General features: G+C 39.1%; 1 protein-coding gene across 9 annotated transcripts in view; it reads right to left on the bottom strand.

Moving 5' to 3' along the window:
- The window catches only part of TJP1 (tight junction protein 1), a 274,243-nt gene that overhangs the window by 59,349 nt on the left and 189,373 nt on the right, over positions 1–25,521 (bottom strand). For all 9 annotated transcript variants that reach the window (XM_050800090.1, XM_050800092.1, XM_050800093.1 and 6 more), the window contains 6 exons: positions 19,086–19,210; positions 17,904–18,006; positions 10,076–10,352; positions 6,126–6,229; positions 5,397–5,565; positions 4,934–5,081 (listed from right to left, as the gene is read on the bottom strand). In XM_050800090.1, the coding sequence (XP_050656047.1) occupies positions 4,934–5,081; positions 5,397–5,565; positions 6,126–6,229; positions 10,076–10,352; positions 17,904–18,006; positions 19,086–19,210 (926 nt within the window). The remainder of the gene's footprint in view (positions 1–4,933; positions 5,082–5,396; positions 5,566–6,125; positions 6,230–10,075; positions 10,353–17,903; positions 18,007–19,085; positions 19,211–25,521) is intronic.

Genomic DNA, 25,521 nt, shown 5'->3' with positions numbered 1-25,521 from the left:
ATCAATGGCCATGGGAAGCCCGAGAATTAGTACCTACAGACCCAGTTCCTGATGAATTCCCAGCTCAAAAGAATCACACTGATAATTTCTCGGTCCTAAAAGCCTCAATTATTGGACAACATTGCATAGCTAGTGAAGGAAAAGAATTCACTCACCCCGTAGGACGATTTAGTTGTCTGGGACAGAAACTGTATAATGGTACCACAAAAACAGTCACTTGGTGGAGTTCAAATCAAACAGAGAGGAATCCATTTAGTAAGTTCCCAAAGTTGCAAAACCGTGTGGACCCACCTGGAGTCCCACCGGGACTGGACAGCCCCCACTGGATTATACTGGATATGTGGGCATAGAGCTTATGCCAAATTACCTGACCAGTGGGCAGGTAGTTGTGTTATTGGCACTATTAAACCATCTTTCTTCCTACTGCCCATAAAAACAGGTGAACTCCTGGGTTTCCCTGTCTACGCTTCCTGCAAAAAGAGAAGCACAGCTATAGGAAATTGGAAAGATGATGAATGGCCCCCTGAGAGAATCATACAATATTATGGGCTTGCTACTTGGGCACAAGATGGCTCGTGGGGATACCGGACCCCCATTTACATGATCAACCGAATCATACGATTATAAGCTGCCTTAGAAATAATCACTAATAAAACCGGCAGAGCCTTGACTATTCTGGCCCAGCAAGAAACTCAGATTAGAAATGCTATCTATCAAAATAGATTGGCTCTCGACTACTTGCTAGCAGCTAAAGGAGGAGTCTGTGGGAAATTTAACCTTACTAATTGCTGTCTACAAATAGATGATCAAGGGCAAGTAGTTGAAGACATAGTTAGAGATATGACAAACTGGCACATGTGCCTGTGCAAGTGTGGCATGGATTTGATCCTGGGGCCATGTTTGGAAAATGGTTCCCAGCACTAGGAGGATTTAAAATTCTTATAATAGGAGTTATAATAATAATAGGAACCTGCCTACTGCTCCCTTGTTTGCTACCTGTACTTCTTCAAATGATAAAAAGCTTCGTCGTTACCTTAGTTCACCAAAATGCTTCAGCACAAGTGTACTATATGAATCACTATCGATCTATCTTGCAGAAAGACATGGGTAGTGAAAATGAAAGTGAGAACTCCCATTAATAAAATGAGTGAGAGTCTCAACAGGGGGGAATAAGGGAGGAGACCACCCCTCATATCATCTTATGCCCAATTTCTGCCGCCAAAGAAAGAAGTAAAAACTAAAAGGCAGAAATGAAATCCACAGGCAGACAGCCCGGCGCCGCACCCTGGGCCTGGTAGTTAAAGATTGACCCCTGACCTAATCAGTTATGTTATCTATAGATTACAGACATTGTATAGAAATGCACTGTGAAAATCCCCATCTTGTTTTGTTCCGATCTAATTACTGGTGCATGCAGCCCCCAGTCACGTACCCCCTGCTTGCTCAATCGATCACAACCCCCTCACATGCACCCCCTTAGAGTTGTGAGCCCTTAAAAGGGACAGGAATTGCTCACCTGGGGGGCTCGGCTCTTGAGACAGGAGTCTTGCTGATACCCCTGGCCAAATAAACCCCCTCCTTATTTAAATCGGTGTCTGAGGAGTTCTGTCTGCGGCTCATCCTGCTACAATACCCGGAGCTTAAAAAAAAAACATACAGCTGACCCTTGAAGAACATGGGACTGAACTGCGTGGGTCCATTTATACGCAAATTTTCTTCCACTTCTGCCACCATGATACAGAAAGACCAACCCATTCCTCAGACAACTAAATGTGAAAACAAGGATGAAGGAAATGAAGGGTGAAGGAAATTGAGGATGAAGACCTTTATGATGATCCACTTCCACTTAATGAACAGTAAATGTATTTTCTCTTCCTTATGGTTTTCTTATTAACACTTTTTCTTTAGCTTACTTTAAGAATACTGTATATAATACATCTAACCTACAAACTTTGTACCGTTTATGTTCTCAGTAAGCTTCCAATCAACAGTAGGCTGTTAATAGTTAAGTTTCTGGGTAGTTAAAAATCACAGGCAGGTTTCTGACTGCGTGTCAGGGTAGGAGGAGGTTCTGGTCCCCCTAACCCCCGGGTTGTTCGAGGGTCAATGTACTGCCTGCCTCCGTCTCAGATGAACTGAAAGCAAGCCCCACAAGTTTGTATTCTTAAAAGTCCCCATATTACTGGTGCAACACATGAGAACACTTAAGATTCCTAGGAGAAATAAAACATCACAATATAATACAAAAATAGTAATTTTAGGGGGAAAAAAACCCCTCAACTTTTAAGTTAAGGTTACAGATTCTACGTGTTAAGGAACTCTAAATGAAGAAAGTAGATATCAGAAAGAATTTTCTAAGATTTAGAATTTGTTTACAATGTAAACTAATGGCCAAACATTTGAGATTTTAAGACTGCTCTATTTAAAAGGGGAAATCATGTCCAAATTACTTAAGTACGGTTTCTAGCTGAGAAGGGATGTTAAAATTACAGCTGTTCCCATGAATCATCAAAGGTGCTATATCACTGTGTGTATTTGTGTTGCGGCAATAATCCTTTTCCTGATAACATCTATGCTGTGCCAGGAAGATTTTTAGAATATATTAATTGCAGCAATTAAAAATCATCATCAGTTATAAGCCAACTTTACACGTAACATGTCATAATATTCCTTTAAAAAATCATTACATCCTTAAAATAAACACCAGGGTTCTTACAATTTATAAATCTAAGTTTGAAATTTAGAAATAATCGGCTTCACAAATACATAAAAACTACAGTGGATACGAATTAGCAACCACATTCATAGCTCTTACAAGTTATCCTCTTCTCTTACTAGTTCCCATTTTAGTAGAATGTGAAACACTTTTGTGAATATACAGTTTTAACTACCGTGTCACTATGGTTTTTTACAAACTTTAAAAAGGCTCTCTCCTGGCTAGGTATGCCTCCCTTCTCTTACTTCTCCCTTGCCTCTTCAACTTCCTAAAAGAATGTGCTCCCTGTTATCCAGTTCTCTGACTTCTTTCCAAATTGTGTCTCTTAGCAATTTTAGTGACTTCTATGGCTTCTGCTAACACCTCTATGCAAGTTAAGTCTCAATTCAGCATCTCGAATCCAAAATCTTCTCTTCAGATCTAGAAGAGATGACCAAATTTTCTTTCCAGCTTCACTGAGGTCTGACAAATAAACATTATATCCATTAAAGGTGTACAACAGTGAGGTTTTGATATACATATTCAGATGATGACTGCAACCAAGTTAATTAACATATATATCCATGCCTCACAGTTACTTTTCTTAATGTGTCAAAAGAATACCATAAGATCTACTCTCATATACATTATTACTCGATACCACACTGTAAATTAGGTCTCCAGAACTTACTCATCTTATAACTGAAACTGTGTACCCTTTAACCAACATCTCCCCATTCCTCCCCACCCCAATCCCTGGTATCCACCATTCTACTGTCTGTTTCTGAGTCCAACTTGTTCAGGTTCCACAGTAAGTGAGGGCATGCAGTGTTTGTGTTTCTGTGTCTGGTTTATTTCGCTTAGCACAATGCCCTCCAGCTTCATCCATGTTGTTCCAAATGGCAGGACTTCCTTCTTTTAAAAGGCTGAATTATATTTCACTGTGTGTGTGAACATATACACCACATTTTCTTTATCAATTCATGTGTTGGACATTTAGGTTGACTCCATACCTTGGCTATTGTGAATAACGCTGCAACAAACATGAGAGTGCAGATATCTCTTCGAGACAGTGATGTCACTTCCTTTGGACACATACCCAGAAGTGGAACTGCTGGATCATGTGCTAGTTCTAGTTTTATTTTTTGAGGAACCTCCATATTGTTTTCCAGAATGGCCGTATCAATTTACATTCCCATCAACAACATATAAGGGTTCCCTTTTCTTCTAAACTGTCTCTTCAGCCCTGGACTCATGTTTCAAGTGATCTTCATGTGGACCGCAGTTAACCATGGGTCAGTTGGTGGCCTACAGAGCCTTGGGAGTCTCCAGAAATCGTATGCAATTGCTGCGTGTATGTGCACATGCAAATTGTCTGGAGAGAAGGATCGTAATTTTCTTCAGATTCTCAAATGCACATGTGACTCTAAAGAAAGATAAACTCAGGTAGGTCACATACTACCACTATACCAGAACCTCTGGCATAAATACTAGTGTTTTGTTTTGTTTTTGAGAAAGAGTTCCCCTCTGTCACTGAGGCTGGAGTGCAGTGGTGCAATCTTGGCTCACTGCAACCGCTGCTTCCCAGGTTCAAGCAATTCTCATGTCTCAGCCTTGCAAGTAGCTGGGATTACAAGCATGTGCCAACATGCCTGGCTAATATTTGCATTTTTAGTAGAGACAGAGTTTCACCATGTCAGCCAGGCTGGTCTCAATCTCCTGGCCTCAAGGGATCCGCCCACCTCGGCCTCCCAAAGTGCTGGGATTACAGGTGTGAGCCACCATGCCCAGCCAACACTAGTGTATTTTTAAAAGAGAAAAAAGTCCAGGTTAAGGTGTTTATTAAAGGACTTCTATAGTTAACTTTCCCAAGTAGTAGATTCCTGAAGCTTGCTAGCATCTTCTAATGCAATAGCATGGCAAACTACAGCTGTGGATCAACCGTTTTTGTAAATACAGTTTATTCACTACATACTGTCTATTCACTACATACTGTCTATGGCTGCTTTTGCAGTTGAGCAGTGACAAGAACTGTATGGCCTGGAAGACTGAAATATGTTTACTATCTGACCCTTTAAGGAAAAGTTTGCAGTTATTTTAGATTTAAAAAATGTCTAAATTGAGAAAAACAGATCTAATCTTGAATAATCAAAAGAAATCCATCTTTTATTTGTAAGCAGTTTTAGATACTGGTATCAAACAAAACCCCTGTATTTTTTTAAAAATACAGTGTCTTACCTGCCATTGCTTGGCTGCTGTGGAGAGTGTCTGGAATGATCAGAAGGCTCTGACCGCTGGTCAGGAGATCGTGACCGGCTGCGGCGGGGAGGCCTATCGTGTGATCGACCAGAATGATCTGAGGCCAGTGACTGAATTTCTGAAATGTCTGTTAATAAAAGAGTGCTACTTATTTTCCCACAAAAATAATTACAGTCAAGTATAAAGTACTCCAGTAATAATGAAGATAAGCTAGTAAGTAAAATTATATATAAAACGGAAAATTTATGCATTAATTTCATCAGCCAGCGATCAAATCAATAGTGGTGAGTTGTCTACAGGAAAAAATATATATAAAACTTTTAGATTTTGAAGGTGTTTGGCTGGTAGAAAATTATCATTTCTTTCAAAGATGTCCAGTCTCCCTAGTGTTTTTAAGAAAATAGGTCACTTAGAGGGGGCCTTGAAACAGAGTCACACTCACCGTCTCTCTCAGAGGCATTAGCAGAGTGGATGCTGTCAGACAGATCAGGGACGTTCAACAGCGTAGCCCGTTCATCTCTTTGAACTACCATTTTTAATTTGCCTTTAGACCTTTCTATCAATGTCTTTGCATCTGTCAATGACATATTTTCTGTCACAGTACCATTTATCTGCAACAGAAAATTATAGGTTTCAAGTAAATGATAAAATACAAATGTTAACTTGGTTTGTTATAAACAGAAATATCCAAACCACTCCTTGCTGTAAGACCCAAAATATTCTCTTTATACTTTTCCAAATTATCAAAAGTATTCCACCTTCCTGAGATGATAAAATCTTTACTGCACTGTTGCTGTCAGAAAAACCCAAAGTAGCATCCCCTAACTCCTTCTCAAACGGCTGTCACTTTCTACTACTTATAAACAAACAAATAAGCATTTCAATAATATCTGGAAGCAATTATCAGAATTTTTTAATGTGTAAGAACAGACATATCTTATCTACGAAGTAGTACCGGCTGGTGAATAATTATCTCAGGATGACCCCGTGATACCTAAAGTATCGGTGTCGACATGTAATAATGCATAAAGGGAATTTACATCCCTCTCCCGCAAACATTGCTTTTTAATTCTTTTTGGCAAAACTGCTTCAAACAACAGCACAGACTACATGGTAACTCTAGAACTTGTTTTCTATTTCAGTTCATTAAAAAGTAAGAATATGACTGTACCTTCAATACAACATCACCTTCTTGAATATTGCCGTCTCTTGCTGCCAAACTATCTTGTGAAATTTCCTTAACAAATATATGGCTTGCCAATCGAAGACCATATTCTGAAATAATTTAAGTAAGTATTTTTAGTGCAACATCCTAAGACAGTTAAATAGATTTCACAAGTATACAACTAAACTAATAGCCACCGCATAGAGTTTTCAAGTACAATCAATAACAAGACATTTTTCTTGGCCACCCTGCAAGTAAGACATTCCCTTTAATTAGCAAGTCTGCAATGTCTCCGTGAAAGCAAAGGGAAAGTGTATGGTTCAAATGAAGGACCGATAGACCATGTTCCCATATTACTGAAAAGGACAAAATCCCCAAGAGGACACCATTTCTTTTTGACCAAGCATTGATACACTAGCTCTTCAGAATGCTTAAGGAATACCATTTTCTTTAAGAGACAGGGTCTCCCTATGTTGCCTAGGCTGGACTCAAATTCCTGGGGTCAAACAACCCTCCTGCCTCAGGCTCCAGAGTAGCTGGGACTAACAGACATATGTCACACTATGCCTGGCTAGAAAGATAATTCTAAAGAGTAACCTGCTTGAGGTTTGAAAAACTTTGAAAAGATTGACCATTTTATTGAAGAATATTATCATGCATATACTATTTCTATTTTTCCCAGCTCCTAGACCAAAAATATTTCAGATCCTATACACCCCATGACACTGGATAGACATACTCAGAGTACTAGCATGTATTCAATATGAGTGCAAAGGCTTACAACCAGCTAGGCAGATGTGGGCAGGAGTTATTATGCCAGTCCTTTCCTTTAAACAACCAACCAAGTATCCAAGAGTGAGGACACTGATTCTGTCTGCGGGTAAGGAATGTTGGAAGTTGAGTAAATTACTAGCAGAGTCCAGAGAACTGCCCAGGTTCCTGCAACAGCTGCAGAAAAATATATTTTAAGAAAAACAAGAACAATGACTACAACCATCAGTATAATGTCAGTAGTAAAAGGAGTGCCCCTGGTTCTGTGAGGAGAGTCTTACTGCATTAAAAACAAAACCAAAAACCAAGATGGAAAACAGAAAATTGTTTTAACATGGGATAAATTAACAAGACTTACTACTGAAGTGTCTAAAAAGTATGTAACAGTAGGCTGGGCGTGGTGACTCACGCCTGTAATCCCAGCACTTTGGGAGGCCAAGGTGGGCAGATCACAAGGTCAGGAGTTCGAGACCAGCCTGGCTAGCATGGTGAAACTCTGTCTTTATTAAAAATACAAAAAATTAGCCGGGCATGGTGGTGCACACCTGTAATCCCAGCTACTTGGGAGGCTGAGGGAGGAGAATTGCTTAAACCTGGGAGGCGGAGGGTGCAGTGAACTGAGATTGTACCACTGCACTCTAAGCCTGAGAGACAAAGTGAGACTCCATCTCAAAAAAAAAAAAAAAAAAAAAAATTACATCAGAGTTACAGTTTAACTTAAGACAAATATACAAAGAGTACTCACAGCCAGAAATAGAATCAGGGTAAAGAAAACAGCCTTTTAGGAGATCTGGGCAAGGAATGAGGCAGTCATCCATATGGTCATTACATCACAGAAGGATACGGTATTGGTTAAAAGACTGTTCTTTAGGATTAAACACATATAAATGACCATTACACAGATGATCCCAAAATATTCCTTGTATATTAGTTTGTTTGTTCATTCTAAATATTTCTTGGGGTATATATCAACTAGGTACCAGGCATTAGGGAGAAGCAGCAAACGAGATAGTTCCTGCACTCCGGCAGGAGTCAGTGACAAAAAGGATGTCAGCATGGCAATTCCAAATGCGATGAGTTCAGAGAGCAGAAACACAAGGGTTCTGCACCTCCTGGGGGAAGGAGAAGGCCTCCCCGAGGAAGAAATACTAAAGTTAAAACTTTACCTAAGAAAGACCTAAACCTGAAGATGTTTGCGTGGGAGGGGATGCATGGGGTGAGTGAGGGCTGAACAGTTCAAAACAAATGCACCCAAGTTACGAAGAAAAAAACCTGGTGGACCTAATGAAGTCATAAGTCTAGTGTAGCAGAGACTGAGAATTAATGAAGAAAGGGGAAAAAGAGTAAGACAGAAGTGTCACAGAGGATCTATGAAGAAATCTGCAGAATCAACTTAAAGGGATCCAAGAGACAACCTACGAGACCAAGTGAGTCTACGTAAGAGATAACAGTGGCCTGAAAAAGGGTGGAGGCAGTGGAGAAAGAGTGGGATGGATAAGAGTGGTATTCAGGAGTGACGACATTCATCATGCATGGGAAAAAAAGAGATGTCAAGGGTAACTACCATGTCCTCTGGGAATGGCCTGAGAAACTGGATCAATAGGAACACGTTCAACTGAATATGAGAAATACAAAGAAACATTTTAAGAGGGAGATGTGTTTCATTTGAGATGTGCTGTGTTTCAGGGACCTACAGGAACATCTAAGTGAATATGCCTAACAGCTGAAACACAAGAGTGTACAGATTTGGGCTGGAGAAAGAGGTTCTGCCACCAGCAGTGACTAGAAGCAGGGGAGCAGATGAGATTGCCTAAATCGTTATTCAACCTGAGGAAAAGAAAAAAAAATTACCTTAAGTGGAAAAAAAAGATTCTAGGAGAGAAACTGACAGAACATTATGAAGGGCAGGGTGAGGAGAATGAGCCTGCAAAAGATACAGAAAGGTGGGGGGGAAAAAACCAGAGAGATGCAGTATTACCAAAAGAAGACATTATTTTTAAAAATAAGGAGTGGTTAACCATGTGAAATGATACTGTAAGGCAAGCAAGCTAGAGACTGAAAAACTTCCACTAGATTTAGTGTGAACATTTTTGGGGGCAGAGCAGAAAAGATACCAGACCAGAGAGGGTTGAGAGGTAAGTGGTGAAATGAAGTAGAAACAGCAAATGTTGACAACTTCACTGAGACTTCACTGAGAAGTCTGCTCTAGAGTGGGGGTAGGGAGTACCACCTAGGAGATATGCCAAGTGGTAAAGCAGATCAAAGTAAGCCTTGATAATATTCCAACTGTAACACCCCTATATATCAAAATGATCAGTCATGCATGCCCACAGGAGGAGGAAGCCACAGTCAGATCCATTTTTTATCAAATTTAATGAGGTATGAGGGAAGGCAGCTGAGTTTCAGTTTCAAAAACTTCAAAGAAATACTGCATTATAGAGAAATGCCCTACAAGGGGTTCCTTTCCTTACATTCCTCCATTTAAAAAACAGTCTGGAGTGAGGGGGAAGAAGTCACAGCAGGGCACAATGGCTTCCCGCCTGTAATTCCAGCACAGTGGGAGGCCGAGGCAGGTGAATTGCTTGAGCTGACCAGCTTGGGCAACATGGCAAAACCCTGCCTCTACCCAAAATGAAAAAATTAGCTGGACATGGTGGCATGTACTTGTAGTTCCAGCTACCAGGGAGGCTGAAGTGGGAGGACTGCTTGAGCCCAGGAGGCAGAGGTAGCAGGGAGCTGAGATTGTGGCACTGCACTCCAGCCTGGGTGACAGAGCCAGACCTTGTAACAACAACAACAACAACATCACCACCACCACCACCACCCCTACCCCAACCCTCCCCCAAGATTTCTCTCCATGATTACATTACTAACAGTTAAGAAAAACACTGAATTTCCATTTGGTGATGGTGTGACATTTCTTGTTAGCATAATTTGTACTTGGTTATTCTCATCAGGACAAATCTGAAAGCCAACCCCTGGACCATTCACTTGAAGTGCTATCTGTTCCAACAGAGAAAATGAACAGTCCCTGAAGCCTGCCATAACAGGACTTGACTTACAGTGATAGAACACAAACACAAAGACAACAAAGCAAAGACATGAAGAGACAGCAACTGTACTTCTCACTAAAATTAGTTTTAAAGTTTCATGTGAAAATAACAGCAAGAGTTGGCAGAAACTACCTTCATTCTTCCGAGATTTCACCAGTGTGACTTTGGTGGGTTTAGCGGGCTGGCTGGAAGCCACTGACCGCCTGTCTGACCGCGGAGACAAGCTCCTCTCTCTACTTGCACTTCTATCCCTCGGCCAAATCTTCTCACTCCTTCTGTTAACCACACCACTCCGGCCACTTCTTGGATCATGTATTTCCTCATCGTAACTATCTTCTTCATTATCAGATACTGGTTCAGGATCAGGACGACTTACTGGTATTTGAACTTTCTTCTTCCTTCTAATTGTCTGCAAGTTAAAAAGGTTAAAAAATAAGTTGACTGATTTTCATATATGTATGTTCAGTTCCAAAGAGAAAGGAACATTACACATCTCACCCCGTATTATGAACCAGCAAGAAACAATACACAAACCACTACAACAAATTGCTAAGGAATACATTTCTATAAAGGTTGTGTTTTCTGCTCTCCTGATGAACAGATCTAGTTAAGCACAAATAAGAAAGGGTGGGCCTAAAAATCTCTTTATTTACTTCACACAGAAAGATCTTCCTGGTGTAATAATCACAAGCTTACAGGGAAACTAACAACTGTTGGGTGGTTTGAATAAAAAGGACAGCACTGTACTCTAATGCCACCAAATATACTCTAGGTGCTACCAAAACCACAGCAAACTTCCAAGTCCAACTTGCTTCCTTAAACATTTTAGACTGCATCAGTATCAAAGCCCACCATTGCCCCAGACTTCTAAGAGATGAATTTATTCTACAGCCACACTAACATTCAATAATATGTTGGAGCTAATTAACTCAGCTGTACTTCACCAACACAAACCGCTTTCAGTCTCTGGATCTCTCCAATGTGTACTTCCGGTCTAGATGCAAATTCTTCCCTCTGGCATTCTTTTCTCAATGACTGTGGTAACTGGCTCTGTATTGCCTGTCCACTTATTTCCTTCATTCTCTGCAAGCTGAAGATCTACATGTATCACACCTGCTGACTGAGTGGCTCTGTAATCTGTGGACTACACTTTGCCTTCCTACAATAGTATACAGTTGACCTCACTGTAGTTCCGCAGGATCTTCTTGTGTATCACTCCTTGTCTTCTATGTCAGACACTGTGAGCTACTGCAACTTTTCACTATCTTATTTCCAATTCCTTCATCCTCTCTTATTTTCAGTTCATCAGTTCCGTCCTGGTTTCACTCACGTTTCCCCCAAGTTGGCATGAGACATCCTGCTGCTGTATTTAAATGACTTTCTCTTGACCCCTCAATCAGCTGCCATGACAAACTCCAGTCCTATTATTACCTTCACTTCCACACTTTGCTGATTAGGCCCTCTGTAAATTCATTTTACAGAGGTCTTGCTCTTGTTCAGCAATCCTTTCGTCTACATCTTGCTGCCTCTCTATGGAATTTGCTAATGTAGATATTCTACAACCATTCTTCGAGATCCCAGCCACTCAGCCTGCTTTAAGGCTAGCAGTGCCATTTTACTCCCCCTGCCTCCTAAATTTTTTCAGTATCTCATTTATTTGGTCCTCCTTCCTTTTGGCCTCAAAGACCAAGGCAATCTTCTTCCTGGATGAATGAAACCCTTGTATTTGAGCTCTCATTCTCATCCCTACCCACCTCTAAGATTTTTTCTTCATCAATTACCATACTCCAGTTTACCTGAAACTTCAATCGCTTTATTTACCTAAAATCTGTCCTCTACCTACTAAGCTCCCCCAATTCATCTTCTATTTCTCTGTCTTGCTATTCACCTGCATGTTATCACCTTATCTCTTCTCTATATGGCTAAACTTCTTCAAAGGGCTGCTCTACACTTAATACTGCTGCTTCCTATTACTATTACTACTATTATTATTATTATCAGGTGCTGGTTCAGAATCAGGACGAGGGCCTAAGCAGAGGGCCATTCTGAGGAAACAACGCTGAAGCTCAAGGATGAGAAGCAGCAGAGGCCAGCATGTGAAAAGGAGGACAGCCAATGTCCTGTTATGACCTGAAAGAGAAAAGCTGCCCTTCTCATCTTGGAGCAACCCACAGCTGAAGTCCTTATCAGTTAATATTTTCTGTAAAGCATTCCTAATGCTAGCTGTCTGCTTTTACATCTCACGTCTACTTAATTTCCAACATGTTATATTGGAAGCAATACCTGGTATTGGTATTTTAATGTTCAGTTCCTCCCTAGTAATAAACAAAAACGAAGTTGAGCAGATGAGCACTCAAGGCTTTCCCTATCATTCCTGTAAGAGTGCCACCTCTTTGGGATTCTACTGTACCTGACCTATTAACCTGAGATGACATGCATTATACGGTTATCAGTATGTACACCCATCCAGCCCACTAAGATTCGAGTTCTTTGAGAAGTTCCTTCTCATGCATTTAACTGTACATGTAATGCAATGCTTGCACCTAGTAGGTGCTTTACTTATTGAAAGGTATCCAGTCCCACTGTGATTCTCTACTTATGAGTTAACAGTTATAAACATGAATAATAATTAGTAGGTGTAACAACTATGCTTGATTTTAACACTATGAAAAATTTGGAATCAAAATTTTTAGGAAAAAAATGCGTACTTCAAAACAGTTTAGCTTAACTGAAGTCTCAAATGTAAAATAAAACAAAATGATGCCATGTAAGTACTAGAATAAAATACAAGAAAGGGGCTTTTGCAATTAAAAGGCTTTTGGAAGCATGACACCAAGGCAGAACCAATAAAGCGAAAGGCTGACAGACATGACAAAATAAAAATGAAAACATTTCAATGTTGTAACAAAATGATACAAAACAACAAACACAAACAACTTACAAACAGTCACAAAAGCAAAGAGGATAACAACACATGAGGTACGTACGACAAAAGGTTAATAATCTGACTACATAAAACACCCTAGTATGACCATCACCACCATATAAATGCAATGGACATGAACAGGTAAATGAAAAAACAAATGCGTAGTAAACACACCATGAGAGGATCAAATCCACTTGTGATTTTAAATGTTTCATTTCCAACACTTTTTTATCAGGCAAAGATTTAAGACGTGTTGAAAACTGAACTCTCGATAGCCTACTGATTTTCTGAAGAAGGACAAACTGGCAATACATACATCAAAAGTCATTCAGGCCCTTTGACTCTGAAAAGCCACTCTTAGAAAATTATTCTAAAAATTAACTAAGCAAGTAGGTAGCAATATGATTTTCGCAGCCGAATTTTAAAAAACTCGTGGACTGGACACTGAAATGCCTGTGAATGAGTGAGTTCGATAAATATATATGCAGAGTGAAATGCTGCATGGCCATGTGGATACATACACAGTCATGCACCATGTGAAACAACGGACGACACATCTGCAGAGGCCCCATAATACTACAATGGAGCTGAAAATCTCCTATCACCTAGTGACGCCACAGGGTCATAATGTCATGGGTGCACTGCAGTGTTGTTTGTCGTGATGCTGGTGTAAACAAACCTACTATGCTGCCAGTGGAATAAAAGTGCAGCAGATATAATATGTACAGAATACAATACTTGATAATGACTATGTTAGTGGTTTATGTATTTACTATGCTAAACTTTTTATCATTATTCCAGAGTGTACTCCCTCTACTTATTTTTTTTTAAATGTTAACTGGGAAAACAGCCCCAGGCAGGTCCTTCAGGTGTTCCACAAGAAGGCACTGTTGTCACAGGAGATGATGGCTCCATGCATGTTACTGCCCCTGAAGACTTCCCACTAGGACAATCTGTGGAGGTAGAAGACAGTGACACTGATGACCCCAATCCTGGGTAGCCCTAGGCTAATGTGTGTGCTTGTGTCTTAGATTTTACTAAAAGTTTAAAAACTGAAAAATAGAAAATTTTAGGCCAGGTGCAGTGGCTCACGCCTGTAATCCCAGAACTTTGGGAGGCCGAGGCAGGCAGATCACTTGAGGCCAGGAGTTCAATACCAGCCTGGCCAACACGACAAAACCCTGTCTCTACTAAAAATACAAAATATGGGCGTGGTAGTGGGTGCCTGTAATCCCAAGGCTGAGGCACGAGAATCACTTGCACCAGGGAGGTGGAGGTTGCAGTGAGCCAAGATCACGCCATTGCACTCTAGCCTGGGTGACAGAGTGAAACCGTGTCTTAAAAAAACACAAACAAAAAGAAAAAAATTTTAAATAGAAAAAAACATTTTTGTACTGCTGTACAATGTGTTTGTGTTTTAAGTGTTATTGCGAGAGTCAAAAAGTTAGAAAGATATAGGTTAAAAAAGTTTCAGTAAGCTAAGGTTTATTATTGAAGAAGACTTTTAAATAAATTTTATAAATTTACAAAATATTAAATACATTAAAAATATTAAAACATTAAAAATAAATTTAGTGCAGCCTAAATGTACAGTGTTTACAAAGTCTACAGTAGTGTACAGTAATGTCCTAGGACTTCACATTCACTCACCACTCACTCGCTGACTCAGAGCAACTTCCAGTCCCGCAAGCGCCATTCATAGTAAGTGCACTAAACAGGCATATAATTTTTTTAATCTGTTATATATACTTTTAGTGTACTTTTTCCATGTTTAGACAGACACATACCATTGTTTTACAGCTGCCTACAGTATTGAGTACAGTCACATGCTGTATGGGATTTACAGCCGGAGAGCAATACACTAAACCATATAGCCTAGGTGTGTCGGAGGCTATGCCTTCCAGGTTTGTGTAAATACACTCTGATGGTCACACAAGGATGAAATCATGTAATGACGCATTTCTCAAGACCCATCCCTGTCATGAAGCAACACAGAACTGTTCTGAAATGCTCACAGAGGTTTTCGCTAGGAAGGTGTTTTTGCCTCTTCATCCACTTTATAACGCTTTTTTACTATGTTCAGAATTTTAGTAAAATTATACAGGATATTGGAGATATATTATATATCCCCAATGTTAAGTGACGCATGACTGTACTGAAGTTAGATTGGATCTTGTCATGTGTCCGTTTGAAATATATGGTCCTATTTTCTGGTATAAGATGAGTTTACTGGGCATGTTTTGCGTTGCCCCTTGAACACATGTATGTCAGCAGCTATTTTCCTTATTACTCTGATAGTCTGAGGAGAGAAAAAATGGAGGAGCACAGGAGAGAAGACAGAGATCAGTAGAACGGAGAGCAGGGAAGAAGATCTGGTAGAGTTCAGAACTGGGGAAAATAAACATCACATATATCATGACCTGAGTGTTTCTGACGCTCTGGTTATGTCCAGGGATGAGGTTAAAAAAAGACATCTTATAATGAAAGGCCACACTCTCAGACACAGGCATTTTATTCTAAAAGTCATACGGCAATGAAAGCTTTAAATTAATGACATGACTGAAACTGTCAAAATGCAGAAATCAACAACTGCTTTTTGCTGATTAAAACACCTTTCTGCCCAAAACCCCTACAGCCTTTAACCACAGAGTAAAAAACACCTTTCCAACTGACACAGCTTTGAACAGCCCCTAAATCCTTCTCCTTACATGCTGGGCCAAAAATGTGCTATTTCAAATACATTATTGATTTCAGACCTACTTATAATATCATCTCTATGTGGAAAAGTCTGGAGTATAGCAATACAACTTTCTTGGATGTATTATCAATGTAGTGTATGTGTGCCAAATATTTTGCATGGAAAAACAAAACAGCTCAAGATTACACAGGAATGGAGCGCTTAAAAAGTTGAAAGTATGGATGAAACTCACCACACCTGATACAAGGGATAAAAACAAGTTTCCCGAGGTGCTGGCCTTAGAATGTGCAGCAAGCCACCTGAAGAACACTATGCAGAATAAGGATGGTGCTCAGGATCAGCAGCTAAAGCAAGACACTGAAGCTCACTCAACTGATCACACCCAAAAAAAACTATTAGCAATTTGCTGTTTTAAAACAAACAAATAGCAATTTGCTTCTGTAAACAGTGCAACCTCTTGTTATAAAAACTGTTTAAAAACTTTATCATCCACTAGGCAGTCTGTTAATTAACTGCAATTTAAAAATAACATTACAGTTGTAAAACTATGGACTACAATGAGATTGTGAAAACATACAAAATAAAAGATGTTTGTTCTCTGGAACAACGCCATAACCAAACAGTGGTCCTTACTGCAGTATGAGAGAACTCTCATCTCACCAGCAATGATGCTGGTGTGAAACAAGCCACACAGCAAGGCAGCCTACACAGGGCAGGAGGGCCGAGCAACTGCTGGGTGCAGTCTCAGGGAATACCCTTTTCAGCTTTTACCACCACTCCCAGACACCAAAACTCATAAGCAGACCTCCCTTTACCCACCCTTATCCTTTCCATCAGGTCTGCTGTGGTTCTGAGCATCTGCTGGGAGATAGAAAGGTTCTCAACGGACAAAGCAGGGCATACCACCCAGCCACCCAGACTCTTCAGCTTTGTATACCTGAGCTGAGGCTTCAAGGCTACCTTCATTAGTCCTTTCAGAGGCAGGATGGGATAAAAACAGCGGAGGAGCAAAGTGGGTGAAGTGGCTCCTGTGTTCCTAAAAGTGTATCATTTTAAGTAAGACTTTTGGATGGGCATGGTGGCTGATGCCTGTAATCCCAGCACTTTGGAAGGCCAAGGCAGGCGGATCACTTGAAGTGAGAGTTCAAGACCAGCCTGGCCAACATGGCAAAACCCTATCTCTACTAAAAATATAAAAACTAGCCAGGTGGGCATGGTGACACGCATCTGTGTTCCCAGCTACTTGGGAGGCTGAGGCACAAGAAGTGCTTGAACCTGGGAGGTGCAGGTTGCAGTGAGCCGAGATCACACCACTGCACTCCAGCCTGGGTGACAGAGTGAGACTGTCTCAAAAAAATAAAATAAATAAAACTTTTACATTAAATCTACTGTGCTACATTTACAAAGTTTTAACTGTGATTTGAGGCCAGTTATCAAGAGTTAACTAAATTTCTTTTCCCTTAATAAAAAGTAGACTTCTCAGAGAAATATGAAACAAAGACTCTAGCTATACAGTAAAACAGTAACATTAAATGCACCCTGAACAACTCTACAAAAAACAATCTTAGACTTTCCCTCTCCTCAAACTATCAGAGTAATAAAGAAAGTAGCTGCTGACATACATGTGTTCAAGGGACAATGCAAAACTTGCCAGGTAAACTCATCTTGTACCGGAAAATAGGGCCATCTATTTCAAACTGACACATGCCAAGATCCAATCTAACTTCAGTACCGTCATGCGTCACTTAACATTGGGGATATACTACGAGAAGTGAATTGTTAGGCAATTCTGTCTTTGTGCGAACATCACAGAACGTATCTTCCCAAACCCAGATGGTAGAGCCTACTACACATCTAGGCTACATGGCATAGCCTATTGCTCCTCGGTTACGAGCCTATACAGCATGTTCCTGTACTGAATACTGTAGGCGACTGTAACACAATGGTAACTATGCGTGTATCTAAACACGGTAAAGGTAAATACAGTACTATAATCTTATGGAACCACTGTCAAATATGCGGCTGTTGTTGACCAAAACATTGTCATGCAGCACATGACTGTAGAGGAGGAAAAGAGGAGGAAACATTAAGCCTAAAAGAGCTAACTATTCAACTGTCCCCTTTCCTTTTTCAACTGAAAAAATTCCTGGTATCTAAACTGAGAAAATACACATACTAGTGACAAACCACACTATTGTTAAAAGAAACACTCTTCAGTGTAAACAACTAACGCTGGAACTATCGTTTGTTTTCCTTTTCTTAAATGGGAAGGATAAATTCAAATACCAGAAATGTAAAGGGGTACCTTTACTAAATTAAAGATAAAAGATACTTACAATTTTTGCATTTTTGCCACTTTTCCTTAGTTGCTGAACAGCAAAAGCATGTTCAACATTATCCATTGAAACTCCGTTAACCATTGCCACTCGGTCATTTTCCCTAAGGGGAAAAGGGCACAAAATAACACGTTAGAGAAAAACATTCTGGTAAGTTTATGATGGTATTTTCAAGATAGGTACTTCTAAAATGTATTCTAATTATGAGCCAATTAATCAATTTCTCTTCAGATCAATAAAATAATGTCAACTGATTTACTTTCAGGTTTCTCCACAGAATGTTTAACAAGTAATTAACCACAGGTCCTTAATTTTTTTAAGTCCATTAACAAAGTATTTCCCCAGAAGACTGAACAGATATCACATCCATGAAATGATTCTTGGTAGTACAGTTACAGGGCATTAAATGATACCAAGTCATAGAGCTGGAAATCCTATTTCCTTTTACCTTTTAAGTTTTTCATCTTTTAATTTTCTTTTAATACTTCTAATTGTAGTGCCATTATTTTGCTAGTATATTTTGTGTTTTTCTTTAGCTAACTCATCTTCATATGGAACAAAAAGGATGCAAGACTTGGGAAGAGAGGCTTCTGAAGGCTAGATTCTATCCAAAACGGAGTTATAAATTTTCTTTTTCACTATTTTTACAGTTACACATTCTATTTAAAGTGAGTGATACTAGCTTTCCAATTTTAATAGGGATAAAGCTTCCTTTATTTTCTTTGGAGACAGGGTCTTGCTCTGTCACCTGGGCTGGAGTACAGCGGTGCAATCATGGCTCACTGCAGCCTCAGACTCCTAAGTTCAAGGGATTCTCCTGCCTCAGCCTCCCAAGTAGCTGGGACTGCAAGCACATGCCACCATGCCCAGTTGATTTTTAAACTTCTTTTGTAGAGATGGGGCTCTCACTACATTGTCCAGGCTGGTCTCGAACTCCCAGTCTCAAGTGATCCCCCTGCCTCAGCCTCCCAAAGTGCTAGGATTACAAGGAGTGAGCCACCACACCTGGCCAGTTTCTCTCTTAAGTAAACATACGTTAATTTAAGGAAAAAATATATGAACCATGGCACAGGTGGTGTATGAATATGGCAAAACACTAAGACAGTGTAAGATAGTAGGCCAGTGCCCGAGGACAGGAACACTGCTTGTCGCACAGGTGCCCACGATAAGCAGCACTCTTACTGTAGCTGTCCTTCAGCTGGTCCTCCTTTCAGCACATCTGAAATCACGATTGACGTTTCCCCACTCTGAAAATGAGGATTATCTCGTCCACCAGATATTGCAATGCCAAATCCAAATCCAGGAGCCTAAGGTAAAAATTATAGTAAAATATTGTTATTAAGGATAAAAATAATTGTTATATCATACTCTACAATCCAGAGAGGTCGAAATACAAAAATTACAATCTTAATACATTTGTGATTGATAAACACTCACCTGCATGGTTACCTGTTAGAATTATCCTTGTACAAGAATGTATGCTCTAAAAACCACTGGACGTAACAGAAGATTAAAAATCGCCAACTATATACATGTTCTTTAAAAACCAAAAGACATTTAAAACGTATTAACACTAAATCCTCACTTCATTTTTGATGATCAGAAGAGGTCCTGAGGAGATTGGCAGTGCCCAGTGTGATCATCATTCATCCTGGCAACTGATTTAGAAGATGACAGACTTATCCAGCATATATAACATTTGCCATTTTACATAAAATATCAATTGCTTTGAAAATCGAGTATTAGTTATTTCAACAACTTCTGCAAACTTCTAAAAATCTCTGTAGAATATAACGTCTTGTGCACATTAAACAAAAGAAGGTGTACATTAGCCATATTGAACAAACATTGTAAAATTACCTTTTTTAAAAACTGAATTACAATAAGCCACACACTTCTGAAAGAGCCAAGAATCTTTACCACAATGACTCAGGACAGGCCAGTATATAAAAAATTCAAAATATCTTCAGGTTGTTAAAAAATCACCTAATCTCAAAGAAATCACTATTCTCTAGAAAGGATATGAAGTACTTAGAGTAGTCTAACGAGACATCATACATTTTCTTAAGACTATAGAATCATTAAACCAGAAATACATGTTTTTGTATAAAACTGTACAATTCAAACTGCCTGAGGACAAAGGTAACAACTTCCTCCCTCAGCTTTCCAGTCCGCAACAAAGGAGACTATGTTCACGAATAGTGCATACATCACCTTTCCTCCCATCCCAAAGCCTACAGAAGTAGCAAAAGAAAAAAAAACTCTTCTTAAGAATGAATACCAACTATTCCAAGTGTCCATCAACTGATGCATGGATAAAACATGGTATATATCCACACAATGAAACATTGTGTGTAAAAAGGAAAGAAGTACTCATAGATAGTGTAACATGAATGAACCTTGAAAATGTCATGCTAAGGTGAAGAAACCAGTCACAAAGGTTAATAGATTCTATTATTCCATTTATATAAAATGCTCAGAAAGGCAAATCTATAAAGACAAAAACTTGATTGGTGGTTGTCTAGGGTTACAGGGATTGGGGGGGTGATAGGTCAATGGGAGTTTCATCCCCTGCCCCCCAGCAATGAAAATGTTTTAAAATGGACTCTGGTGATGGTTACACAACTTGGAACATGCTAAAAAACAATGAATTGCATATTTAATTGTATGGTATGTGAATTATATGGCAATAAAGCGAATACAAAAAGAAGTTAATATGAAAAAAGAAAATAATAACCAACAGGGAAAATTCTGAGTAACTAAAGACAATGGCAACCATCTGAATCTGTTTCTCTATATATCCTCCCCGAATTTAATACAACAAAAATAGACCAACTACAGTGGTTCTTCCTTATCGTCGGTTTCATGTTCTTTGCTTTCAGTTACCTCAGGTCAACTGCAGTCTGAAAATTTTAAATGGAAAACTTCAGAAATAAACAACTGGTAAGATTTAAACTGCACACCGTTACGAGTAGTGTGATGAAATCTTTTGCCATCCTGCTCCATCCCATCTAAGACGTGAATCATCCCTTTGTCCAGGGTCTCCATGACATAGGGGCTCCCCGCCCATTAGTCACTCAGTAGCTGCCACAGTTATGAGATCAACTGTGGAGAGGTAACACAATGCTTGTGTTCAAGTCACCCTCATTTTACTTAATCATGACCCCAAAGTGCAGTAGTAGTGATGCTGGCAATTCAGATATGCCAAAGAAAAGCTGTAAAGTGTTTCCTTCGAGAGAAGGTGAAAGTCCTCCACTTAATACAGGGGAAAAAAAATCATATGCTGAGGTTACTAAGATCTACAAGGAGAAGGAATCTTCTATTAGTGAAGCTGTGAAGGAAAACGAAATTTGTGCTAGTTTTGCTATCACACCTAAAATTGCAAGGGTTTAGCCACAGTGCATGATAAGTGCTTATTTAAAATGGAAAAGGCATTAAACTTCTGAGTGGAAGACAGGAACAGAAATGTGATCCAATTAACAGCAAAATTGGGTTTGACACTATCAGTGAATTCGGGCATCGACTGGGGGAACATGTGCCCCACGGCTCAGAGGGGACTACTGTACACAAAACCATACACTCATCATAATTCAAAGACAATATCCAAATTTCAAATTAAAAGCAGGACTAAAACTTCAAAAATAAATGATTAGAGACAAATGACTATTAGTACGGCATTAGAAAACGTTAAGAGACTACCGAACAAATTCAAAGAAGTTTAAAAACCTAAATGAAACATAATTCCTTAAGGAAATACAGATTGCCAAAATTGACCCTATTATAAATAAAAAGCTTAAATGGCCCAATTTCTGGAGAAAAAAGCAGCAAAACTTATGAGGGAATTATCCCACAAAAAGGCACCATGTACAAATGATTTCCTAAGGGAACTGTGCCAAAACATGCAATATCCAGATAGCCTCAATACAATGTATTGTTTCAGAACACTGATACCAAGGAAAGCTTCTAAATTCTTTTTATGAAGCAAGTATAATACTGACACTGAAACTTGATGACTGTCCATGATAATGACCAACCCCCCAATATTACAGCTCAACATAATTTATTCGTTATCAGTGCAAAATACAAAATAAAAATAAGCAAACAACGGCCAACACTACATAAATACTCCATGATAAAGGGATTAATTCCCTTTATATTAATTCCTATTATGCCAGTGGATTTCCTGTATTAGGAAAATTTCCTATTTCCTGTATTAGGAAATCCACTGGCATAATACATCCTATTAATAAATCTAAAGAAAACAATTATATGATTATCTCCAAGATCCTGAAAAAGGCTTTGACAAAATTTGAGTTTTCACCGCTGAAGAGAAAACAAAGTTTGTGAAAATGCATGGTAACAAACCCCGTAGTATGTTGCTTTTTGTTAAAGTACACACAGAAAATCCAGCTTTTCATACACATGTACAGTCATTGAAAAAGAAGAGTTATTTTAGTAGCCTTTTAAGGTAATTATGAAAATTCATGCTTGATTTTATGCCAAAAACTTAATACATTTCCTAAAGGAGAGTAACAATGTACAGTTTGAAACCATATCAATCAACTGTCTCTATTATTGCATGAATATCTATTGGCCTATTTTACATTCTGAATATTTCATCCATGCAAAATTTTATTATAGCATGCCTTAGTCTTTTGGAAAATACTGGTTCCCTGAGTTAGGCAAATCGTCCAAACGATGCCACATTTCACCACACGGTGTATTTTTAAATCACGTGTTAATATCACTATCAAGATTATCAAAAGAATCTTTAAGTACTGAAAAGCTATTGAGCTTATGGTGGCAGATAAAAATTTTTCAAATTTTAATTTTTGTTTTAAAAATCAGTTTTCATTGTTAGCAACAAATACTATCAAGAATTGTTCTCCTTGAAGCAAGGTATTCATTCATTTTGGAGAAATATGTTTGTCAAATATTCAAGTTTGGATAACCATACATTCCTTCAAGTAAACAATTGTTCCTTCAAGTAAAAGTGATGCTGGCCTTCCATCCCCCACTCAATACACAGCTGCAATTCAAATAATCACACAAGTACTTTAGTACAAGGCAGAACTACTTTAGGCACACTTCTCATTTGCATACCTAGACTACTGAAAACGTGTGTACTCAAGGGTTGGAAAGTAGTAAGACGTAGTTCTGTTTCAAGTCATTCTTAAATAAAACTGAAACTGTTCTTTTAATCTATGTGTGTGTGACAATGACTATTATAAGGTTTGGTGCCACTGCCTTGACACAGTTTTAACCACCATTGTTTCTAAACCTTTGCTCAAATAATAACACAGCAAAGAAGATAAGAAATACCTCCATAATGTATAAAAAGAGTTTTGCCCTTGAACCTAAAATGTTCTCAGGGACCTTCAGGAGTCCACAGACCATACTTTGAAAATGTTGATATCAAGAACTACTTAAACATGAAGGGAGAAAAAACAAAACAAAATAAAACAATGAAACAAACAATTTACAAAAGACATATGAGATGTTAAAACCCACAGATAAATGCAAATTAAAACCAAAGAACGCCAAGAACAGAAACATTAAAGCATGACATATTTCAGAAAAGGGAGGCTATAGGGAAACAGGCTGTCTACTACTGATGGGCACACAAATTGCTACAACTTTCAGGAGAGGAATTTGGCAATAACCTAACAAAACTACAAATGTACTATCTTCTGACAGAGCAAACTAGCTTCTAAAAAGTACCCTAAAGATACACATACCTCTCTCACAGTACCAAGATAACAAACGCACAAGGTTATTCATTGCAGACTGTTTGTAACTGCAAAATGCTGGAAAAAACCTAAACACCCCAGCCTTACTAAAGGATTATCCTTTCTCTTTTTTTCTCCTTCAAAGAGGTGGGGACTAATCTTTGTAATTTAGTAATTTGAAAAATTACTCTATGTAATTTTACAGTATGAACTTACATCTTGTTTGGTAGTTCTTTTATTTTCTTCTTTTATTTAAAAGTTAAAAACATAAAAAGATTAAAGAAATACCAAAAACATTAGGAACTTTCAATAAGCAAGGCAGGGATGCGAGCATACATTTTAAAAAATCACTTGTGAGCAAGTAAATGTAGTTCGGGTACCTAGCAGGGCAGGTAATCCTGCTCCGTCAGTGCTTACCACAGTTCACTTAATGACTATCCAGGAAGCCTGCCACTTCTTAAGAATCACTTGGAAACAATTTCAAAACTGCTTGCTGATGCACGATCCTCAATCTATACCAATCAAGTAAAAATGGAGAAGAGGAATTGGTGTACTTAAAAAAAAAAAAAAAAATAGCCTCCAGGTGATTCTAATGAGCAGCCTGGAAGGAGAGCTGCAGCTTTCAATGTTTTCTGAATATAAGATCAGTTCATCAAAAATTTCAAAGGGTTCAACTCTTCCCCACGTTCCCTTCCTTCTACCTTCATAATTGTCTTATTTGGCCCTTTCAACAGATTTCTCACCACTGCATTACAAGTGTTGGCAGTGCTGTCCCTCTAACACAAAGACCTAATCCAATAGATCCTTGCCCATAAGTTCAAATTCCTTAGTATGCAATGCCTTTGAATACAACTTCAAAGTTGCTTCCCAGCACCCCAGTCATTGCTCCAAACCTACTTAAATACTGATTCCTGCTTAAGCAGATCATGCAGTATCAAACTATGGTTTAACATCTCCTTTCTGCCTAGGACTTCCTTATTACCTTATCAATCTTGCAAGTTTCAGCTCATCTTTCAAAACCCAGGTTCCATGTCATCTCATTCATAAAAACACCGTTGGCTTTCACAGAAGTGGTCCATCCTGTAACCTGCTGGGGCACACGTACACACTTGTGCTACTTAACACACAGCACTACAAGCAGCCTGGGTCATCAAGGCCCTATTTGGGAGGAACTCACATATTTAAAATCGAAGGCTAACCCGATTAAGCTTGCCAAACTTAACCTGCCTTGCTTTTTTATCGCTTACTTCTAGTAGATCTATTTTAAAACCCCCACTAGCACGTCACATAGCAAAAACTCCCACGAACTTCCTTATAGATAACTTCCGAATGTGGGTCACTACAGTAACTGTTACTTAAAGTTATTTCCAGGAACCAGTGGGCAGCTCTTGTCCACTTCAAGCTGATTAAGACCACCAACCCTTCAACTGGGCCTGCATGAATGCCCAGAGAGGTGACTGATGTCCCAGGGCCAAAACCTCCTTCCTCTGATCATGGTGGTACTGCCATTTTTCAAACACGCATTCTATGAAGAGCTGTATAACTTGACTGCATGTATGCAGATCCTAACTCACTCACTTTTCCTTACTCCCAATCTCTCTTACCCACACCTTGGAGAACCCTGGTACTCTATTCCAAAAACATCCTTAAAATCCCATCTTTGGAGGAGGGTTTGAGACTTGTTCTCCCATCTCCTCATTTGGCAGTCTTGCGAGTAAAATCTTTTCTCTTTGCCAAAACAAGTCATTGCAGTGACTGGACTGGCTTGCTAGTTCAATATATCCATATACATCTTTCAGCTCAATGCAACCCTGCAGAAGCCTGACACAGAGCGTTTCACCGAGTCAGTGAGCCTCAACAAGTATTTGACTGATTATTCAATTTAACTT

Source organism: Macaca thibetana, chromosome 7 (assembly GCF_024542745.1).
Source record: "Macaca thibetana thibetana isolate TM-01 chromosome 7, ASM2454274v1, whole genome shotgun sequence".
Lineage (NCBI taxonomy): Eukaryota > Metazoa > Chordata > Mammalia > Primates > Cercopithecidae > Macaca > Macaca thibetana.
This window is presented reverse-complemented; position numbering and strand designations above follow the sequence as displayed.